Source organism: Gigantopelta aegis, chromosome 15 (assembly GCF_016097555.1).
Source record: "Gigantopelta aegis isolate Gae_Host chromosome 15, Gae_host_genome, whole genome shotgun sequence".
NCBI lineage: Eukaryota > Metazoa > Mollusca > Gastropoda > Neomphalida > Peltospiridae > Gigantopelta > Gigantopelta aegis.
Genome location: NC_054713.1, coordinates 12,790,376 through 12,811,995, shown reverse-complemented (window position 1 = coordinate 12,811,995; position 21,620 = coordinate 12,790,376). Strand labels below are relative to the sequence as shown.

Here is a 21,620-nt window from a genome sequence, read left to right as displayed (position 1 = left end):
CAACCCTCAGAAACATATTACAAGCTTAGAACCAAAATACGACCTGATAAATAAAACAAGTTAACAATTCAAGATTTGGATTTGATACGATCATCCATAATGACGTACATACTGGTTTCCACATATAAATACATTTCCAGTAACAATGACTATATCCATTTGTTGCATATTTACAACACATCGCATTTCATAACAATTCCAGATTACCAATAAGTTGAACTATTACTAGTATACAAATATATACAATGAACTATCACACTGCGTTAAATATTCGATATAGGTCAATAACCACTAAACTCACTTGTCACTTTAATGTACACAAATACACTACCATAAGAAATTACACTAGTTTCCTTAATTAGTAAAACTGGAGAAAACTTGGTGTTTTCTCTTTTATAGATACATCACCTGTCCTCATAATTAGTACATATTCCCTACGATTAGTAGACTGGTTCGAACATCCCAACAGCCAATGAGATGGCTTAAATTCTTCCACTGTGTACCCCTTCCTGTTCCGGTCACTTGACTGTAACTTCCTTCTTTTCCCTGAGCGAATCGCACGGAGAACTGGAAGCGAGGAGGTCGGGTGGGAATCATCCCTCAAGTTTTCTCCATTTCTTTTCAACATCACCTGTCCACATAACTAGTGCAGCATTCGACAGATGGTGGCGGGTTCCGTACTCCGAAGATGCACAAGTCTTCTCCCCATGGACCGATAGGAAACTGACAGTAGAAGAAACAAAGCCAACCAAGTTAGCCCATCCTCCAAGAGATGCATAAACAACTTATACCCATACTGTTAGTATTGACAGTGGGAAGGGTGGCATCCGTCAGGGGTGTGGATGAACGAAGTCGTGAATTACGAATAAGGGTCACAATTTCGTTCTCCAAAAAGTAGGTTCTGAATTGTGGGTAAGCGTCGCCACCGCGGATGCAGGTGTTAGGTAACCATCCAACCAGTAATTGTATACCAACGGAAACAAATATGGTGGAAGCATCCATCAGAACATTAAACCAACAAAACCCCGATTTTTTCTTACTAGTAAATCGGTGGAGAAGTTAGTTCAATTAATAGGAAAACAGATCGTTAGTGTGCAGTGCATTGACTAACTAGTGTTATCCAGACAAAAAGTTCCGACACCAACCAGTGCAAGACTTCAGAAAGGTGTGCAAAAACAATTTGTCAAGTGAAGTCCTCATCTGTCGATTCAATGGACATTTGGGGTACAGTCCTGAATCCGACATCAACGACGACGACGACAGAGTTAACCAGAGTTTAAGCTGCAACCACCGGACCCAGATGATGGAATCCCTCTACATCTTCGGTCGATACATCTCTCAGATAGTAGTTTGCAAAGATGGAATCGGTGGCCCAATAACACCCGGATACAATGCTGGAAACCGGAGTGTTACAATGCAGCGACATAGTAGCAGCTAAGGCACGCAATTCATGTGGGTTAGACACCGACGGTGGACGTAACCAATGAATCAGAACCAATGCAGACTGAGTCGAAGATTGTCGGGTAGAATGATCAACAGACTGGGGTTGTTCAATGTCATGTACGGATTCAGGATGACTTGTAAACGCCGTAACTGAAGGCGACCCAATAAAGTCAAGTCTTGGCCCAAAGTCAACAGGCCCAGTAGGCTTTGCCACGTATGGAATGTCACAGGTTCGACTAGAACTTTGGATACCACAGATTGAATCTTGGTCCATCGGTCTGTAGGAACCTGAAGGAGTCCCAGATTGGTACGTATCTGAATCCCAATGAACTGGAGATTCTGTGTTGGTAGTAGTAGACTTTTCTTTGTTGACAATCCATCCTAGTGTTTGCAAGAACTGAAGTACATAACAGATTTGGTTCACTAACTTCGTGTTGCTCTGACACTTCAAAAGACAGTCGTCCAGGCATGGGTAAAATGATATACCCTGCTGATGGAAAACCCGCGCCATCGGAGCTGTTATTCTTGTGCACAGCAAAAAGCTACCAAAATGCCAAACGGCAGAACCATTCACTCGTAGTGCACTCCCTGTAGTACGAACCTGAGATACAACTCTTGTGAAACAACAGTGAACGCAGTGAGGGGATAAAAAAAAACCCTATAACATGTGATGGCGACTGGATAACTTCCAGAGCCAGCGGAAGTAGCGACTGACTGGTAACACCACCGGATGTAGTGATCGACCTGCCGAATATCTCGGTAAAGTCATCGAGCAACCACCGGACCAACGCATTCTGTCGTCAACACCAACCCGGAATGCATGTAACATCGAATCGATGCCGTAGCACAACTGACTGTGTGGCCCAACAACAACAGCGGCAAACTGACAATCGACAAGAAACTGGAAAACAGTTTGTCATCAGGCGGAATGTCTGTAGCAACCTCGGAGCGAGACATATCGTCGAAGATTCCATGCGACTAACATCTCATAACAGCAAGGCAAACACGCACAGTCATATGAACTGAGAACACTGTATCATCAACCACAGATGAGACTGGATCATCATGTGGAAATTCGTCTTAAGGCGCGCATAAGCAGACCAACAGACGGCAAGGCAGTCGCTGGAGACGAAGACCATGAAAAGGCACGTTGGAATCCCCCAGAAACCTGGAAACTAACATCAGACTAAGATCGGTAATGACGGTCCGTGAAACCCGTGATAGGCCATAAAGACCGACTGCGTGCATGGCTCCGGTGAGACGAGGACGACTCAGACTGGTCACGAAAAGAGTATGAAGAACGCTAACCCGGTGAAACCACTGAAGTTCCTTCCACAGTAGCCGCAGGCGACGTATACAGCAAAGTAAAACCGCAGGATGGACCGCTTCCGTAAACACCAAGACAGGTAAAGTCTAGATAGGGCCGGTAACAGGTGTCGCTGGAACCATCAATGGACCCGCCTTAAAATCGCAGGAACCTTGGCAACCATGGAAGCAAACGTCTTCTGCAACATCGTCGGTAGCACCGACCTGCAAAGTACCGGCTGTCAATTAACATCCGAAGCAATCATCGATGTCGGGCCCATCTTGGAATGCGTCGGCGGAAGTAGACGTGACGAAGCATGTCGTAAACCGCAGCCAGACAACCCCTCATCGTCATGTAGTCCGCAAATCCATATTTATAATGGAAGCAGTCGAAGACGCATATGCTCTCATAATGTCCGCATCGGCAAGGTGATCGTCAATAGTGGAAGCCGCAGCTGAACCGAACTGAACAGTAGACGGTACCGTCTGGAACCCTCAGAAACTCTGGAAGCCATTTCAGCCAAAAATCGGCGACAATAATCCATGGAGCCCGTGAAGATTTAATCACCACACCATCTGGGACTGCGTCAGTAACAATCATGGGAACCGGTCACTTCCGTAAACAATGGATAAACAGTCCTTCATAGTCATATTATCCGCGGTATCTGTATCATCCACAATGGAATCGTGTGGTTCATCCTCAGGGAAGTCTCAAAAAAAGTCTAGCACAATCATGCCGATCCACAGTATTTGAAGGTCGTGGTGACCGTGAACGGCCGTAACAGGAACCGAAGGGTCACCGTGAAACATCATTCCGATGACGGCGACTGGAATAATCCGTAGATCGTGGAGAACGGCTCCGTTCACGGCTGCGATGCCCAACAACAGATGAAGTAGATCGGCGATAATCCGCAGTGGAATCCCTAGGCAGTCGAGACACCGTAGCATCCGTCAGTGCGGTAGCCGTGGTCACAGTAGCGCACACCATAGTAGACACTGGAGTAACCAGTACCGTCACGGTAGCCGTAGGTCTAGTAGTGGCTTGTAGCGAAGCTAGTTTCTTGAACCATACTTGGTAAGAGTGACTTCAGCAGTTTAGCCACAGACTCCAAAGTCGGATTAGCTGGAGGGGAAGACGCCTAAACAGAATCCGATTTCTTTGCCCACTGAACCAAGTAGTTGTCAAATTCAGCTGGTCCGAGAGGAAGACAAGAGTAGACAACGAGACTCGACATCACAGGGTGACCGACACCCAGGACAGATGTCGTGCGGGTCTCCTCCCACCAGAAATTTATCTATAATGAGAAAGCAAACACATAAAAATTCACAAATCCGGTAAACAACAAGACGCCATTTTAAAATGGCGACCGACAAGCTAACCAGCACACGACAAAAATAAATTGTAAAAAACACTTAAAATAAACTGATTACAACCAAAATAATGGTATAATAGTAAAGTAACAACATTAAAGAATGTGTCACCACAATAAATCGAAACATAAACCAAAGCAATAAAACAGATGGCTCAGATTACAACAGAGCAAGTAAAGAACGTCCGAACCGCTAGAGGCGAAGGAAAAAGAAGGAAGTTACAGTCACGTGACCGGAACAGGAAGGGGTATACAGTGGAAGAATTTAAGCCATCCCATTGGCTGTTGGGATGTTCGGACCAGTCTACTAATCATAGGGAATATGCACTAGTTATGAGGACAGGTGATGTTGAAAAGAAAAAAATACTTACAACATAATGCAACTCCAAGTATATAATACAACACTAAACCAAAACTGTACTCACCCCAGTTGTTCATGGCAAACTCTTCCACAACACCAAGTTACCACGTCGTGTCCACACACACCCATCGCAGATCGTAGCTCGTGCACAGTATGCCACACTATAGGTTCTACCCCGGCAATAACCCGAACCATGGTGATAACCAAAATGGAACAGTCCGCAGCAAGCTTTGCCCGTGAAGACTAAACCATTACAAGTGCTACAGTATTTGACTGTGCATATGGAAAGGGACCATATAAACACTGCGAGTAAATACATAATATACATAATTATTTACACCCCATTAACATTTATACAAAATAACATATTTACAATAAAATATGGCTGTGACATATATATATACAGTCGAGCACCGTTGTGTCGATATCGTGGGGACCACACATAAATATCGACTCAAACGTTCAGTCAAGTATGTAAATAAAAAATTACAAACAAAAGATGTCAAATTTAAAAATGAAATATAATTTATTTTGTTTAAATCAAATCACGAATTTCATTTAATTTCACAATAACATAATGTAACACAAAGAAAAAATGTTCTGAAATTAATAATAACAAAGTAATTAATCAATAAACCAATCAATAATACTGATGTGCGCAAGCTTACTGAACCTGTTAAAAGTTTTTATAAATTGTGGAATTAAAATGACTGTGGATATGGAGACAATTAAACAAAAAATTACTAAATAAATTTTAACATATTATAACAAAGGATTAAGAACAAAATGCAATTATACAAACTGGAAGAACAAATAACAATCACAACTATCACAACACTTAATTCACAAAGTCTGTTAATAATGTCTGTCGCGCATTACAACAAGGCATGAAAGCTACTGAGCTTAGAAAGTTTGTTAAGTCCCCAATAGCATGGACAGGATTTCCATTGGAATCTCTGCTGTCCACAAATCGAGTTAATAACTCCAGTGTATCTGTTGCTGACGTCAGTGACGGCGGGGGAAGATCGGCAGTATCGTCATTTTCCGTATCACTCTCTGGCTCTGGTTCTGCTACAACAGGGGTCCGGGCAGCCAACACCTCTTCAACAATGCTGTCGTCGGACATGGGAGCACAGGTGACCAGGCTATCATTGGCACGTGCATATTCCATTAAAGTCACACCGTTGGTTACTAGGTGTGACAAGGGAACATCGTCAGTCGGGGTCACTTTCATACTCCAGATCGGCCGACTCAGTTGTATTAATGAAGCCTGCATGGCAGAAACAGTGGTTAATTGTCCCTACTGATACGTTATCCACGCAAGTTTTAAAAATCGGAGCGCATCCAAAACCGAAAGTTTAACTTCAGTTGGGGGTTTTTCTATGGCGGCAAGGTGTCTGACAATAATATGTTTTCGATAGTGCACTTTTAGATTTTGAATAATACCCTGATCCATTGGTTGAGTATGATTCGTGGTGTTTGGGGGTGGGGGAGAAATATCAGTTCTACATTGGTAAGACCAGTAACATGAGGGTGGGCGGGGCAGTTATCAAAAATCATTGCAATTTTTCGTCCTTGTCTACGAAATTTTGTCAATTTTAAAAAGCCATTCTTTAAAAATATCAGACGTCATCCATGCTTTCTTGTTGGCCAGGTACTCAGTGGGTAGTGATTTGACATTTTTAAAACAACGTGGCTTTTGTTATTTGCCAATAATCAAAAGTGGGAGCTTATCCGTGCCAGACATGTTAGCAGTTACTAGAGCGCTAATGCAATCTTTACTGCATTTGCCACCGTGACATTTCACACCCCTAAACTCTGAGGTTTTGTCTGGCATTAGTTTAAAGAAAATGCCTGAGGGTGGGCGGCATTGTAGATGTCGTCCTCGTTGTAAGACATGAGTACTGTTTGCAAAGCCTGTTTCCAGTTATTCATAGCATCTGATCGATTGTTAACGGAGTTCGCCTCACCACAGACTTTTTTAAAAGTTACGTCGTGTCTTTCTTTAAACCTATCCAACCACCCAGTCGAACAAGTAAAATCATTTCTACCCAATTTCTTTGCTAATTCTTCTGCTTTAGCCATTATGTGAGCCCCAGAAATTGCAACATTGCTGTCCCTAGCTAATTTGAACCATTTTAATAATACAGCTTCGTCTACATCTTCAAACTTAGCTGTTCACATTCTTTTTCTAGATGGAGAAAAGGATGAAATTGCAATAGCCCCTTTAATTTTATCAGAATTGTTTAACCATGTACACAAAGTATTTTGAGGAATGCCAAATTCTTTTGCAATAACGCTTTTTGATTTATCACCTCTCTCAACAGCTTGGATAGCTTCTAATTTTGTTTCAATGGATTTTACCGTCAACTTACGTTTCTTTGGAGCATTATCTTACTTACTTACTTAGTAACTGGTTTAACGTGTCCATATACCACTAGGGTTTCGAACACGCCTATCCCGAGTCCGTCCTCCGATAGGATCGAGGGTCTGACTCGGGACAGGGATACCTAAAAAATAGGTGAAATTTTGAATATTAACGCCAAAAGTATAAAAAGGGGAGAACCTATATAAATTATTAATATAATATATTTTTGGCGCAAATTTAGATGGGCTGGTCTAAAATTAATAATAATTATTAACCAATATTCATTAAGCCCATGGGAGGTTAAGAGGAAAGGGGCTGCCAATCATATTTTAAACATTGGTTTGACCAGGTGAGGGTCGGGAGGGAGGGGAGGCCGGCCCTACACAAAACCTAAGGCCGAACCGCCTACGCATATAGCCTCAAAGAATGCCCTAACTCCCGGCATCCCATCACCCCCACCCCCCACCGTGTCCATTAGCAGTTCAGTCCAATCCTGGCAGCCTACTAGTTGTTTAGGAAGTTATTATAACTTCCCAAACCGGCGTCACTTGAAGAGTGACACCAAAGGGTTATAAGAGTTTAATCGGTGGTGCCACTAGGAGAGTGGCGCAAAACATCCAGGGATGATTAATTTAATATTTCATTTTAAGTACCAAGCCTGCTAGAAGGAGAGAGGTGAACCCGGCCGATCCATGGAAAAACAGGCGACTCCTCAGTTGTCCTCCAAAACAACACGATTAGGTTATTTAGAGGACGCGGCGAACACATTAATCTATAATACCTAGGGCAGTAGACGAGGTAATATTAACCAAGCCACTACCAAAGGCACAGACCAGACACCTGCCCTGTTAAATTACATAATTTGTTTTTTTTATTAAAAATATAAAATAATGATTAAAATATGGATAAAATATACATAAACATAAACCTATCAAATTTATTTACAAAAAAAAAAAAAATAATAATAATAATAATAATAATAAAAACAACAAAAAATAAAATAAAATATATAAAAATAAAAAACATAAATAAATAAATAAATTAAAATAAAAGCCAAAGCCAAAGCCAAAATTAAAAGACACACATATTTACAACATGCAATTTTCGGAAGGGGGAGGGGATTACTGCCAGATAAACATATATACACAGCTAAAAGAAATGTCCCCATCCAGCCACCATAAACGTTTGGTAGAGCTGGTAGAGACATATAAATTGATTAAAAAGAATAAATGTTAAATAATATCTTTAATTATTAAAAAGCGATTAACCTGGCCCCGGAAAAATGCAGCCACGCGCAACCAACCAGCTACCAAACAAATTTTGACATAGCCGGCAGAATCGCACGGACTGCCAGCCCCGGGGGCATAAACAACCACCTATAAACAAAGATAATCAAAGATAATCAAAGATTAGATTAATAATTTTTTTTAGTTAAAATAATTAATTAAAATAATTAACACATAACGAGAGACGCAGCCGATCGATAGCTGTAGGTAGCATTTACAGAGCTGTCACCTTGGTCTGAGCTCTGACGTCACTGCTAGCGACACAAGGTAGGCCATGGAAATATCGATCGTGTGTGCAAAAAAAAAAAAAAAAAAATAAGGGGCAGACCGCCAAGGTAGGCTTAGCAAACTACACTATTTTATTAACCCTATATTTATAAATCTTTAAATTTTAATTTATTATTATGATAGTTTTAACCATAATTAATAGTAAACTAGTTAAGCCCGTACCCCGGACGAGCGCATATCGCAAAGCGAGTTCTAAGTGGAGCTACTCGCCGGTGGGTCGTAGCTAACCAATCTATCTATTATTGCTTTATACTGTTTGTCGGGATTAAGTAAATTAGTTGGTTAAAATATAATTTTATTTTTAGCAAAATGATTAATTAATTTAGTTCTATTTTTATTGTATTGGAGCATTATCTGATCCAGTCCCCCCCCCCCCCCCCCCCCCCCCCCCAACGACTCAACAGAGTAAAAAACATGATATTTAATACACGTTTTGCCCGGGACCAGCCAGTCACATCGACACAAACAATATATCGACTCAAGCAAGATCGACTGTAATATAATATAATATATATAATATAATATAATATAATATAATATAATATAATATAATATCTTACATTTTCAGTGCAATCAAACTATGTGATATTTTTCAGATCACATATTTTAAGAATTTGATAACTTTGCAAATTAGATGTAAATTAATCGAGGTCACGGCACTAGGTTTATTGACATTTAAGCAAACATACTTGCGTGACATTCCATAACTGACGTATGCATTCATAGTCATCAAATAAAAAAAAATCAATAGCAATTTTACACTGAAAACTGTACAGAGGTCAGAAAACAAAAAATGTTATGCACTAGTTTATTTTTATGTAAGGACATCCAAAATGACGTCATTCGAGTTTGACGTCATTTCCATTCAAAAAGACACCGCACCACATATTCTTACGTCATTTGAATATCTAGTAATGGCAGATTGGAATTAAAGTTACGTGCACAGTTTACAAAAACGCGTTGTATTAAGCTTGAGATTATATGATGAAGAGATTATTACCCTCGTGTGTTTTGGTATCGTCAATATCATATATTAGGAATAAAAATAATGTATTATGCTCGTCAGAGGCTCACATAATACAATTTTTATTCCCAACATATGATATTGACGATATCAAAAAACACTCTGGTAATATTCTTCTCTAAACGGAACACCCTTGGGACCGAATAAAATGTTCGGTTTAGAGGGGTGTTCGGTTTACTGAGGTTTTAAGAAACAGCCTTGATAACCATTTTTTTATTTTTACTATTAATATTACCAAGGTACAAACATGTACGTCTTGATTATGTAAGATACAGTCGATTTCCCAATGCCAAATGAATCACTTAGTGACTGTAATGTTGGTTTGGGTAAACTTTCGTATTTGTTAGTAATTTTAACTTTATTGTCCAGTGACAACTCTACACGACGCCGTTTTGCTGGACGTTCGGACATGTTGACAATCAATATGAAAATGAAATGCTATTGACGTACCTACGAAACATATCGGAAACAGAAGCCGACTTATTTGTCTAAATAAACAGTGGAACAGAGACAATGAGAATGCAATGAATTAAATTTATGGTACCTTTGTCGGGTCCTCGTGTAAAATAATCAGATATAACCAGCGATAAATTTGTTCGGAAGAGGCTTAACCGAAATCTAGGTAACAGAGACTAATTAGAGCATTGTTCGACAAATGCTCAAACACGTCCCGGACACGCTACACCGAGCATGCGCATACCATCTGGTATAGTTAGTAACACCGCGACTTTGACAACTAATTGGTATGGTCGAGACAGGCGACGCTCCTTCAGAGTTTTTAATTGTTCGGTCTTCAGAGGTAAAATTTGTATTGAATAAACAAAACGGGACACGGAAATTCGTTTGGTATTCAGAGTAGAGGGGTTTCCGGTTTTCAGGGGTTTATTTCAGTGGTTAAAGCTACGTAAAACACGGGACCGTGAAAAAAGTTCGGTGTTGAGGGAATTCCGGTTTACTGAGGGTCCGGTTTAAAGAAGTTTCACTGTATATATATATATATATAAAATACTAAACGAGCTGCCTGTCATACCATTTTTATGAAATGAATTAACAGTTTTGGTATCTAATTCACTTTTGCTCATCAGATACCAACACTGTTCACGAGTTTCATAAAAATGGTATGACAGGCAAGCTAGTTTAGTATTTTATTGATTACAAACCAACTGCAAACAAGACGCAATGTAAAAGTAAGCAGATGTTGAGACCAATAGTACGTTATTTTTCTACGAATTGTGTCGGCAAGTGATCTACGTCATGCCAATATTACACTAGTTAGATATTGAGTGATTGTTATGTCATGAGCAAAATCTTACACTGGTGTGTAATATATACATACATACATATATATATACATGTATATATATATACTGTAGAACATAATGTTTTGCGAACAACAAAGTATTGCGAAAACTATAAACAACTAATCATCGCAGTACTTTATCCACGCAATAATATAGGAACTTTACTTACAAATAAAATAACAATTTTTTTTTAAACATTTATTTATTGTATTATCCATCTATCGTTCAATGAACAAAACTAAACACGAATCCTCACCAATCACCTTGTTGTAATTAGCAAACGGGTGCAACACAACATGCCACACACAACATGCCACACACGGCGTGTAACAGTAAGCACTGGGAATGGGAAACTCTATTAACGTGCCCCTATCCACAAGGGTTCAGGCACGCCCGCCCCGGATTCAGCCTCTGACTTCGCCAGTGACCAACTCCGGGGCGGGTCACAGTAAGCACGGGCAACGGGCAACTCATTTTACGTGCCCCTATCCACTAGGGTTCAGGCACGCCCACCCCGGATTCAGCCTCTGACTTCGCCAGTGACCGACTCCGGGGCGGGAGGGGGGGGAGGGGGTTGGGAAGTGTGGGAGAGAAATGCAGGGGATAATTTTTAATAGTGTGGTATGACCACTTAAAAAAAAATCAAAAGACTAAAACAATTTGGGGTCTACCATTACCTTATATTTATATTATATATTAAATATAGTAGCACCATATAAGAAAAACCTATATCATTCTATTCTTTTATTATATAATTAGTAGGTTCCAAAATAAATAAATTTTCGATCGGGCAGTTCAAAAGAAATATGTTGTATAATTATTTAATTAATTATAATATTTATATATATATTTTTTTTAATTTAAAATTAGCCCTGGAGGATAAAGGATTCGCAAAGGGGGGAACATCGCGCCACTGGCCAATCCGGCGCTTCAACAGGCGGGAGGCCCATTTCGGTCAGTCCGGATTTCCACGGGGGGGGGGCGTTCCGGGGGGGGGGAGGCCTCCTAACAGGCATCCCTATCGGTCCAAACCGCCAACGCCCTATCGCACCCAAATAAGCACCCTACCACGGCGTTCCCCCCCCCCCCCCCCCCCCCCCCAGGTTATCCATACAACACGGGTGGGCCATACTTAAATGGAATGAATGATATGAAAATGATGGTATGTGAAGAAAAAGCCCGCGAGCTGCCGTCCGGTGTGGTGGTGAAACGTATATGGTGTCGTTGTTGGTGTTGAGTAGCATACAGTAAGCACTGTTCAACACTAACAAAGCGTTGGCTTTTGAAGAGTTTTTCTTTTTATTATGGTTTAACAATATTTATTTGCCAAAAACAACATACTGGGATTGGTCAACAGGCTTAGCCTATATTAAGACCTCTCCCTACAATTTACATGCGGATACATGTTTAGATACCACAGACTATAGTAGATTTAAAGGAGGAAGAAAAGAAGAGGGGATAGAGTGAAAGGTGTACAATGTAGGTATAGTAAATAGAAAACCAGAACATTTTCTTTGGATTGGGGAATTTCTGGCCAAAAAATGAGTGTAAACTTTAGCAGAAACGTTTAGTAGCAGTTATGTATTTTAAAGTAGTTTAAATAATTTTTTCATTTTCTTTTTGACTAAATTCTGAATTTCCCAATAGGATCTTGTTATAATTTAGATGTAAATAGTTTGACATGAAATTGTTTCTTTGTTCATTGTATAGGGGACAGTGGAGAATGAAATGATTTGTATCTTCTATTGGATGGCCACAAGAACAAGACGGATCATCTGAGATATGATGAAAGAATTTATGACTATTAAGATCACTGATGTGTAGTCGAAGTTTACAGTGGAGTATCTGCTCAGGTCTAAAACCCAGATAAAAATATCTAGGAACAGCTTTGTCCGATTCCTTTAATTGATATTTAAAAGATACCAATGATTTAGCTTTCCGGACTTCAATGTTTAATGCATTCCACAACCTTATTCCAGAAGGAAAAAATGACTCACAGTGCAATTTTGTACGACTTGCTACTGTCTTTATTCCTTAGACCATATGTTCTATTAGAACTTGATAGAAAAAGTGACAAGTAGGTGGGTGTACCATCATTGACAAGTTTGTACATCTTGCATAGCTTATGGCGTTTTCGTCTGTCTATTAGTGGGATAAATCCAGTTTCGTCATACAATTTTTGACGAGATGTACCTCTAACTGCACCGCATATTGTCCTAAGAGCATCCAATTGAGCAGATTCGAGTTGCTGGGACAGTTCCAATGTGCAATTATCCCATACAACATCAGCATAATCAAAAACTGGAAGAATGAAAGATCTGTATATTTTTTCCAAGGCGGATCTTGATAATCGATATTTAAAGGAACGTAAACAATTTATCATTCTACTTGATTTTTCAAGAATACTATTTATATGATTTTTCCATTGGCCCGTTTCATGAAAACTCGTCCCTAAGTGTTTATGAGTTTTAACTTTAGTTACTTGTTGATTGTTAAAAGTTAGATTAAGATTAACGGGTTTATTTTTACGAGTAAATAACATTGATTTAGTTTTTTTAGGGCTAAATTTCACTAACCATTGGTCTTCCCACCTACTAATTTTAGTTAAGTCATGATTTAACACTGTTTCACAAAGATGAGGATTTTCAAGTTCAATATAGAGTGACGTGTCATCAGCAAATAGACCTATATTGGACTCAATATCATTAATATAGATTAAAAATAATAGAGGACCGAGAACAAAGCCCTGTGGAACACCTGCAATTATTTCCAAAGATTCAGAAGTACTGCCATCTATTACAACCTGTTGCTTACGTTCAGACGGAAAAGTTTACCTTTGATGCCAATTGTATCTAATTTATATATTAAGCCTTTGTGCCAACTCTATCAAATGCTTTACTAATATCGCAAAAGACTACTTGAACCTCCTTTCCTTCATCCAGTGACTTTATAATAATATTATAAAAATCCAATAGTTGGTTTACTGTAGAATCACCTGGAATGAACACTTGATTGATATTTAGTTAGTATACCGTTATATTTTAAGAAATTAAACACATATTTAAATATACATTTCTCAAAAAGCTTTGAGACGTTACTGATTAAAGATATAGGTCTGTAGTTTGTACATTCATGGGCGTTTCCTTTCTTATAGATTGGTATAACATTAGCTTCTTTCTAACAAGTAGGAAAATCAGAATTTTCTAGTGCTAGATTAAAGAGTCGTGTCAGAGGATAAGTTAGCTCATGTGATAGTAATTTCAATAGTTTGTTACTAATATGATATGATAATATTATCATTGAGTACCAGCTAAGGTCACAATACTGTTCGTGCAAGCTACATCTGATGTCGCAATAATTTCTACACACATTTTGGGCTACTGATGGCATATCGCAATACATTCATAACGCAATAAATAATGGATCTACAGTATATATATATATATATATATATATATATATATATATATGTGTGACGGAACATGCTCTTATCTTTTTCGCCTGTGGCGATGTTAATTGTTTCAAAGGGCTGTGTGCAGCTTGGTTACGTAATACCCCCGCGCGACAGTGGTAGTCTTGTATCCCAATATGCACTTAAGACCAGGTGGGCACTTTGTTACGTAATACCCCCATGTGACGGTGGTAAAGCTGCGTCGTAATACACACTTAGACCAGGTGTGGAGGCCATGTGGCCAGTAGTTACGTAATACCTCTGCGAGTTCTGTTTTACGACCTTGTATTCCTAGCAGAATGGCGACAGCTAGTCTACCATCTAAGAAAAAATGCCGTCTTGGTCGCTGTGGGAATATCACATGATAGGGGGAGTACCGCGATGTGCCCCCAGGCGATATTCGGGTTTTGTAATAAATAGCTAGGATTTTAGATATATCGGGCAGAAACTTTGGAAGGCTGCTGGGAAACGGACGTCATCCACTGAACGAAATATATAAGTTCAGTCCGGACGTGGTAAATATATTTTTCTGCTCTGTTGTATAACCTTGATGTGATTGATGTGACTTTAAATATTTTAATACTGTATTATACCAATATTATTTAGACAGTGTTTCCGATAATCTGACGAAGTAAATTGTAGGCTTCACTGTTCTAAAATTATTAAAGCTTAACCAGTCATCCTAGAGGACCTAGGTAAACTGTAGGTTATTGTCTTTATTGTGATAGGTACCAGTATTAATTCTGTATTACAAGGTTACTGAATGAGTAGTTAAGGGTTAATTAAAAATTAACCAGTTAGGAATAGAGTTGTAATTCCTTTATTAATTAAGTTCCCCTGGCAGCGTTTCTCAATTATCACACGTGTGTGTGTTGTATCACGGTGAAGAGATTAGAATATTGTGTAAACTAGACACCTAGTGATTAACTAATTAAGTGATTAGTTCCGGGTTGTTATTATTATTGTTGTTGTAAGTAATTAACTGCAGCAAATATATTTGTCAGCGTAAGGTTAATACAGATTCCAAAGTGTATTGTGTTTTGTTGTGTTTTCTAGTGAACTAAACGTGCTATATTATATATATATTTATATAAGATCTTATCTCTGATTACCTAGAGCCGAGCCACTCGGGTATTGGACTGCCCGATACAGAGAGATCTAATCGATATACAGTTAGGAGAGATATTTGGATAATCATGTTTTATTCAGTTACGGGTATTATAGGATCCCCGTGACAATATATATGAAATAACCAGACCAAATAGCCGTAATTTAAACTGTTCTGAGGTTTCATTAAACAAACATTCCTTTCCTTTTCTCTCTAGAACTTTATCTAAATATACATTGTATATAAATATAAATATCTACATATACAGTGAAACCCCTCTAAACCGGATACCCTCAGGGCCAAGTAAAATGTCCGGTTTTAAGAGGTATCTGGTTTAGAGAGGTTATTTTCTCTACTGATTTTTAAAAAAGGACTGTGGAAAATGTCCGGTTTTGGAGGAATTCCGGTTTACAGAGGGTCCGGTTTTGAGAGGTTTCACTGTATGTATATATATATATATATATACATACAAATATATACACACACACACTGTGTGTGTGTGTGTGTGTGAATGTGTGTGTGTGTATATATAATATACTCTTCAAAAGAAGAAACGCAAAACCACATTGTCGTAACATTTGGAGAATTGATTTAATTATTGAATGGTGAGTCCGATAATTACCAAATGTTGCAGGATTGTTCACAATTCACTCTAGTCCATTGTGAGTAAGTGATAGGACACACCACCAAGGTAAAGGTCATCTGGAGTCAATACCGGGTGTGGCCTCCGCGTGTGTTGACAACTGCCTGGCACCGCCTGCCCATTGAAGCAACCAGAGTACAGATGACGTCCCGGGGAATGGTGGCCCACTCGGCCTGCAAGGCTGCTGCCAGCTCGGGCAGGGTCTGGGGCTGTGGTTGTCGCTGTCGGAGGCGTCGGTCCAACTCGTCCCATAGATGCTCAATTGGGTTCAAATCCGGTGATATCGATGGCCAAGGAAGGACATTAATGTTGTTGTTCTGTAGGAAAGCCGTTGTGAGACGTGCTGTGTGAGGCCTGGCGTTGTCATGTTGGAACACTGCGTTGGCGTTGGCCATAACTGGAACAATGTGTGGCCGGAGGATCTGGTCAATGTAGCCCTGTGCATTCAGGTTGCCCTGCACGTGGACCAGGTCAGTTCTGCCAGTGTGTGAGATGGCTGCCCACACCATGACACTACCCCCGCCGAATCTGTCCACTTCCTGCACGCAGTTTGCCGCATAACGTTCACCACGACGCCTATACACGCGACATCTTCCATCATGACGTCGGAGCAGAAATCGGGACTCGTCACTGAACCACACCTGTCTCCATCGCAGTTGAGGCCATTGTCGATGAATCTGGCACCACTGCAGTCGGAGTCGACGGTGTTGTGGTTTTAAGATGACACCTCGAACTGGACGTCTGGCACGAATTCCTACCTCACGTAGGCGGCTCCGTACGGTCTGGTCGGATATCCTGCGCAAACCTGGTATTGCTGCGGCTGTGGAGGTGGCAGTAGTCAATCGTTCCCGAAGGTGGCGTACCCGGATGTAGCGGTCCTGCCCGGGGGTAGTGACCCGTGGTCGACCGGATCTAGGGAGGTCACGTGTTGATCCATGTTGCTGGTAACGGTCCCACAGTCTGGAGATGGTGCTTGGGGACACATGGAATGCCCTGGCAACGGCCGTTCTGGATTCGCCTGCGTCTAGTCGGCCGATGGCGTTGTTTCTCTGCGGTTCACTGAGACGTGGCATGTCCTGGATTGTCAACTGTCGGCCAGATACAGAGGCCAGGCAAGCGAACACCCTGCACTTTTATACTGTCGGTGTTCATGTTGCACGTGCAGACAACGCACGTGCAGTGGTGACATGGTTTGCACGTGGCTGCGTTTTTGCGAATATTCACATTTTGGAACTTTATTGTACAGTAGCTGCGTTTTATCGAATGTAACCGTGGGAATGTGTTTGGGACATGCAAAAATGACCTTATATTCACAAAGCATGAACCGGTAGGAAACATAAAATCGTAGTTATAACCCATTTGTACCCTTTTGCGTTTCTTTTTTTGAAGAGTATATATATCCTATAATTTACCCATGTCATAAACCCATATGATAATTTACTTTATTAACCCGGTTAATAATAGTATGCAAATTTGCAAGGTCCCTAGGTAATGTGTTGCTGTGGATGGGTCATTTGCTTACAAGCCAACAAGACCTGTGTACCTTAAGTAACGTTTTCAAAGATTTGTTTAAAATGCATGACATCAAACTAATCTGTGCTAATCATGATGACGTCATATTATCGATAGCGGCGACTTTAGTACTTTGATTTACTAAACAATTAATTAAAATGTTATTTTAGAAGTGTTATAGGATAAATAGAATTCGATACTCATGTTTTTAATATGTAAAATATCAACCTCGTCTAGTTAATCGGTATTTGTCTCTGCAGAGCTCGACAAATACCAGTTAACATAAACTCGGTTGATATTTTCCATAATAAAAAATACTTGTGACGAATCCTCTATATATCTATATATATATTTATATATACATGTATGTAGATAGGGCTCTAGAGAGGAAAGGAAAGAATGTTTGTTTAACAAAACCTTAGAACATTTTAAACTATGGCTATTTGGTCTGGTTATTTCAATTCTTGTTTTACAGATTAAAGTTAAAGTTAAACTTTGTTTTGTTTAACGACACCACTACAGTACATTGATTTATTAATCATCGGCTACTGAATGTCAAACATTCAGTAATTCTGACATATAGTTTTAGAGAGGAAACCTGCTACATTTTTCCATTAGTAGCAAAGGATCTTTTATATGCACCATCCCACAGACAGACCTTTGATATACCAGTCATAGTGCACTGGCTGGAACGAGCAATAGCTGCCCAATGGGCCCACATACAGGGATTGATCCTACACCGACCATGCATCAGGCAAGCGCTTTAGCACTGGGTTCACAGACCCGCTCGTAGACCTACCTTGGTCATCAGTTTGGAGATATCTTCTTTGTGAGCAAAATTCTTAAAGATGTAGACAATTGCCTGGATGAACCATGTTCCTTTCTTTTCATCCCTATATGATAAATAATCTAAAAAAAAACAAAATATATATATATATATATATATATAGAGAGAGAGAGAGAGAGAGAGAGAGAGAGAGAGAGAGAGAGAGAGAGAGAGAGAGAGAGAGAGAGAGAGAGAGAGAGAGAGAGAGAGAGACCAGTAATTTTATTTATCCTGCCAATCCAACTTATTTATTCTACTACCATGAATCTAGCATGGATTTTGCAGTATGGCATCATACAATATACATGATGTCATTCCTTGTATGATACAGCTAGCTACATCATTTTGTCACAGTCAGAGTATTTCTAAATTCTAATTTATAAATAAATATATGTCTTTTATCTTTATTGTGATATAAAATTTTACTTACAAGTATATACTGTACTAAAACATATTATTTAAAGAGTATGTTTATTGAAAATCTAGTCTTAAATATTCGAGTGGGCTTATGTCACGTGGCCTATATTATTGGTCTTTGACTGAAAATATAGAAATGTATGTAGTCATCATATCTCACAAGGCTCGCACTTTGTGGTAGGGAGGGGAGCTAATGTTTCCCCCCCCCCCCCCCCCGAGTTAAACACTGAATCTGGATAACAATGTTTATTTAAACAGTTATATAGGATTCCAAACAAATCATTACACATGTTTACATGGATTACAACTAATACTGAATGTTGAATGATGGAAATGTATGGCGAAAGGTTTTCAGGCCAGTTTCTTTTGCCTGAAAAAGTCCATCATTTTACTATAAGCAGGGGTTTCCCCAGGGCCGTTAGGCGTAGCGGCCCGACACGCCTTGGTCCGTAAAGTAAGCGCCTTAAATCAATTGCCGCTACGCCTTGATTTGAAGTGCTTTTAAAAAAACAATACCACAAGTTTGAGCGTGGCAGTCAATTACCTCTTGCAAACAACTTGTGTGACAGTATCTCAAGCTCACCTAATCACTATGATAGGTAAAAACTTCCTAAATACCTAACAATGGACCAGTCGTTTGCTCACAATTGGTGTTTGGTAATTTTACTACGTCTACCGGGTCCGTTAGTCTGCCAGGAAGGCGCTTGTGCGTAACAGGATTCCCGTGCCGAGCAATCAAGCTTCAAAGCCGAACAAAGAAGATGCCAATTGACAGAATCAACTGTACCATTTAACTGAATAAACGATAGATGAAGCACTTTTTAAAAGTACAATTTTAAGTTGCCAAACAATCGTTTCTATCCTGACACCCCCATCCCAAAACACACACACTGAAAACATCGATCTGTGTACATCTGCCCATTCGACAACAAAGGAAACAGTCTTCTGTTTGATACATACAAGAAAAATTATATTTTATTTCAACAACAACAACAAAAAATGTCTAATAAAATTGGTAAGTGGCTAAACTTTTGGCTGATCCATTTTCTATCTTCTGTTGTGAACAAACGGTTACATAATCTATCCGACACCTGAAATATAATAATAAAACCAAATATCCAATTAGCGTAATAGCGATCTCGCGATCGGTAATGAGAAACTGTGTCATCTAGAATACAGAATAATAATGTTTGCTTATTTTAATAATCACGGTTATTAATTTTAACGGCAACATGTATGAAAGCAAAGTCTGAACGATCTGTAGCTTGTTATTTTAACTTTGTAAAGTCTTTGAACCAAAGTAATAAAAACGGACCAACAATGCATGTCAGTTTCAATACACATGCTAGTTCAGGGCCGAAGACAAAAAATAGGCTAGGGCCGAGTTCAGTCAGAGCGAGTAAAACATAAAACAAAAACGTCCGCTAGACTGGTTTATGTCATGTCATGTCATAGGGTTTTATGTGCACATTCAGAACAAGCTGTTGTAGCGCACGCCTGTCGTGGGCACCAGAGCCGGCCATGGCCGGCTCTTCCGTCCATGACAGGAAAGATGGGGGGAGGGGAGAGGAGGGACCGCTTGCACTGGCAGGTGCAAGGGAGCACCAGCAGCCCGATCAAATCGGTAGCAGGCGGGTGGTGGTGCTATGGAATTTGAATGGAGCAGTTAAATGCCAAAGAGAAAAGGGTGCGCAATTTTGATTGAGGGAATTTGGCGCAATTTTGAACGGTCGGTCGAACGGTAAATGGCCGAGCTAATATAGGTTTTGATATCAGTGAATCGAGAGTAGCTCGTTAATTTTAGACCTTTACGATGCTGTGGTGTCTCCCGCTTCACGTTAAACCCAATGTTCACGTCGAGAACCAATCACATAATTCGCGAACGTTAGGAAACCGTTCGATTGCTGCTCTCAGTGTCCATATAGGTCACGCTTGACACTCAGCCGAGATGTTGCACTGTCAAGAGAGTCATTGTCGCGGACATTAAACAATACGATTACACGCAAGTAAATCTTCATGTAAATTTAATATTATATATCATGACATTCGTTAGATAAAGTATTATATAAAAAAAAATTGTAGACTGTAAGGTGACATCTCAAAAGTTAGCTAGATTTTAAAAATACCGTAAATAGTTGTAATAACGTAAAGTCGGCATTCTTAGGCTACGTATTTTACAAGCTGAAATCAACAACAAGCATTTATCACGACGCGGAAATCAACAACATGGCGAAATTTATGAAATTGTTGGGGTGGGGAATTGATGGGTTAGTTTATAATAATAATAATAATAATAATAATATAAAAAGCAGTTCAAACAAACATAAAGATTGCTATTTCAAAGAAATAATGTCATAGGCCTTAGATGTTGGGATGGGTGTTTGCAGAGGGCACTGGCTTTCAACTCTACATATCTCCCCCCCCCCCCCCACTGAAAAATCAAAGTAATATATTAACTGCCCCTACCCCAATTGCTGTCTTTGATTTTGATCAGGGACTAGTTTTATTCCAGTTTGTACATAATTAGCTGAAAAAGATGCATTTTCATATTCATATATAAACACTCTATACAGTACTGCACAAAACAATTTTGGCTAAACCATTTTCATTATGGCTAACAAAAATCCCATTTGGCATAAAATAATAATTATAATAATAAAATTAAATAAATCATATAAATTAAATAAAAATAATTTTAAAAATATAAAATAAATAATATAATAATATTAATTTACAAATAAAATAAAAAACATGATTTGCTGGATTGACAGCAAACAATTGTTTTCAACCCACTACTCCACTTATTTTGGCTTGATTTGTGTTACATTGATGCTAAAAATGTAAGCACCTTAAAAAAATCCTGGGGAAAGGCCTGCTATAAGTAAACCACAACTACAAGTCAACCACAACTACAAGT

General features: G+C 39.5%; 1 protein-coding gene across 4 annotated transcripts in view; it reads right to left on the bottom strand.

Moving 5' to 3' along the window:
- LOC121390663 (caspase-2-like) overlaps positions 1-21,620 on the bottom strand; it is an 83,272-nt gene that overhangs the window by 1,286 nt on the left and 60,366 nt on the right. For 2 of the 4 annotated variants that reach the window (XM_041522530.1, XM_041522531.1), the window contains 2 exons: positions 18,260-18,369; positions 4,919-5,749 (listed from right to left, as the gene is read on the bottom strand). In XM_041522530.1, the coding sequence (XP_041378464.1) occupies positions 5,318-5,749; positions 18,260-18,369 (542 nt within the window). In that variant the 3' untranslated portion in view covers positions 4,919-5,317. Of the gene's footprint in view, positions 1-4,918; positions 5,750-18,259; positions 18,370-19,651; positions 19,795-21,620 lie in introns of those variants that run through there. The other 2 variants (XM_041522532.1, XM_041522533.1) reach the window with 2 other exon arrangements.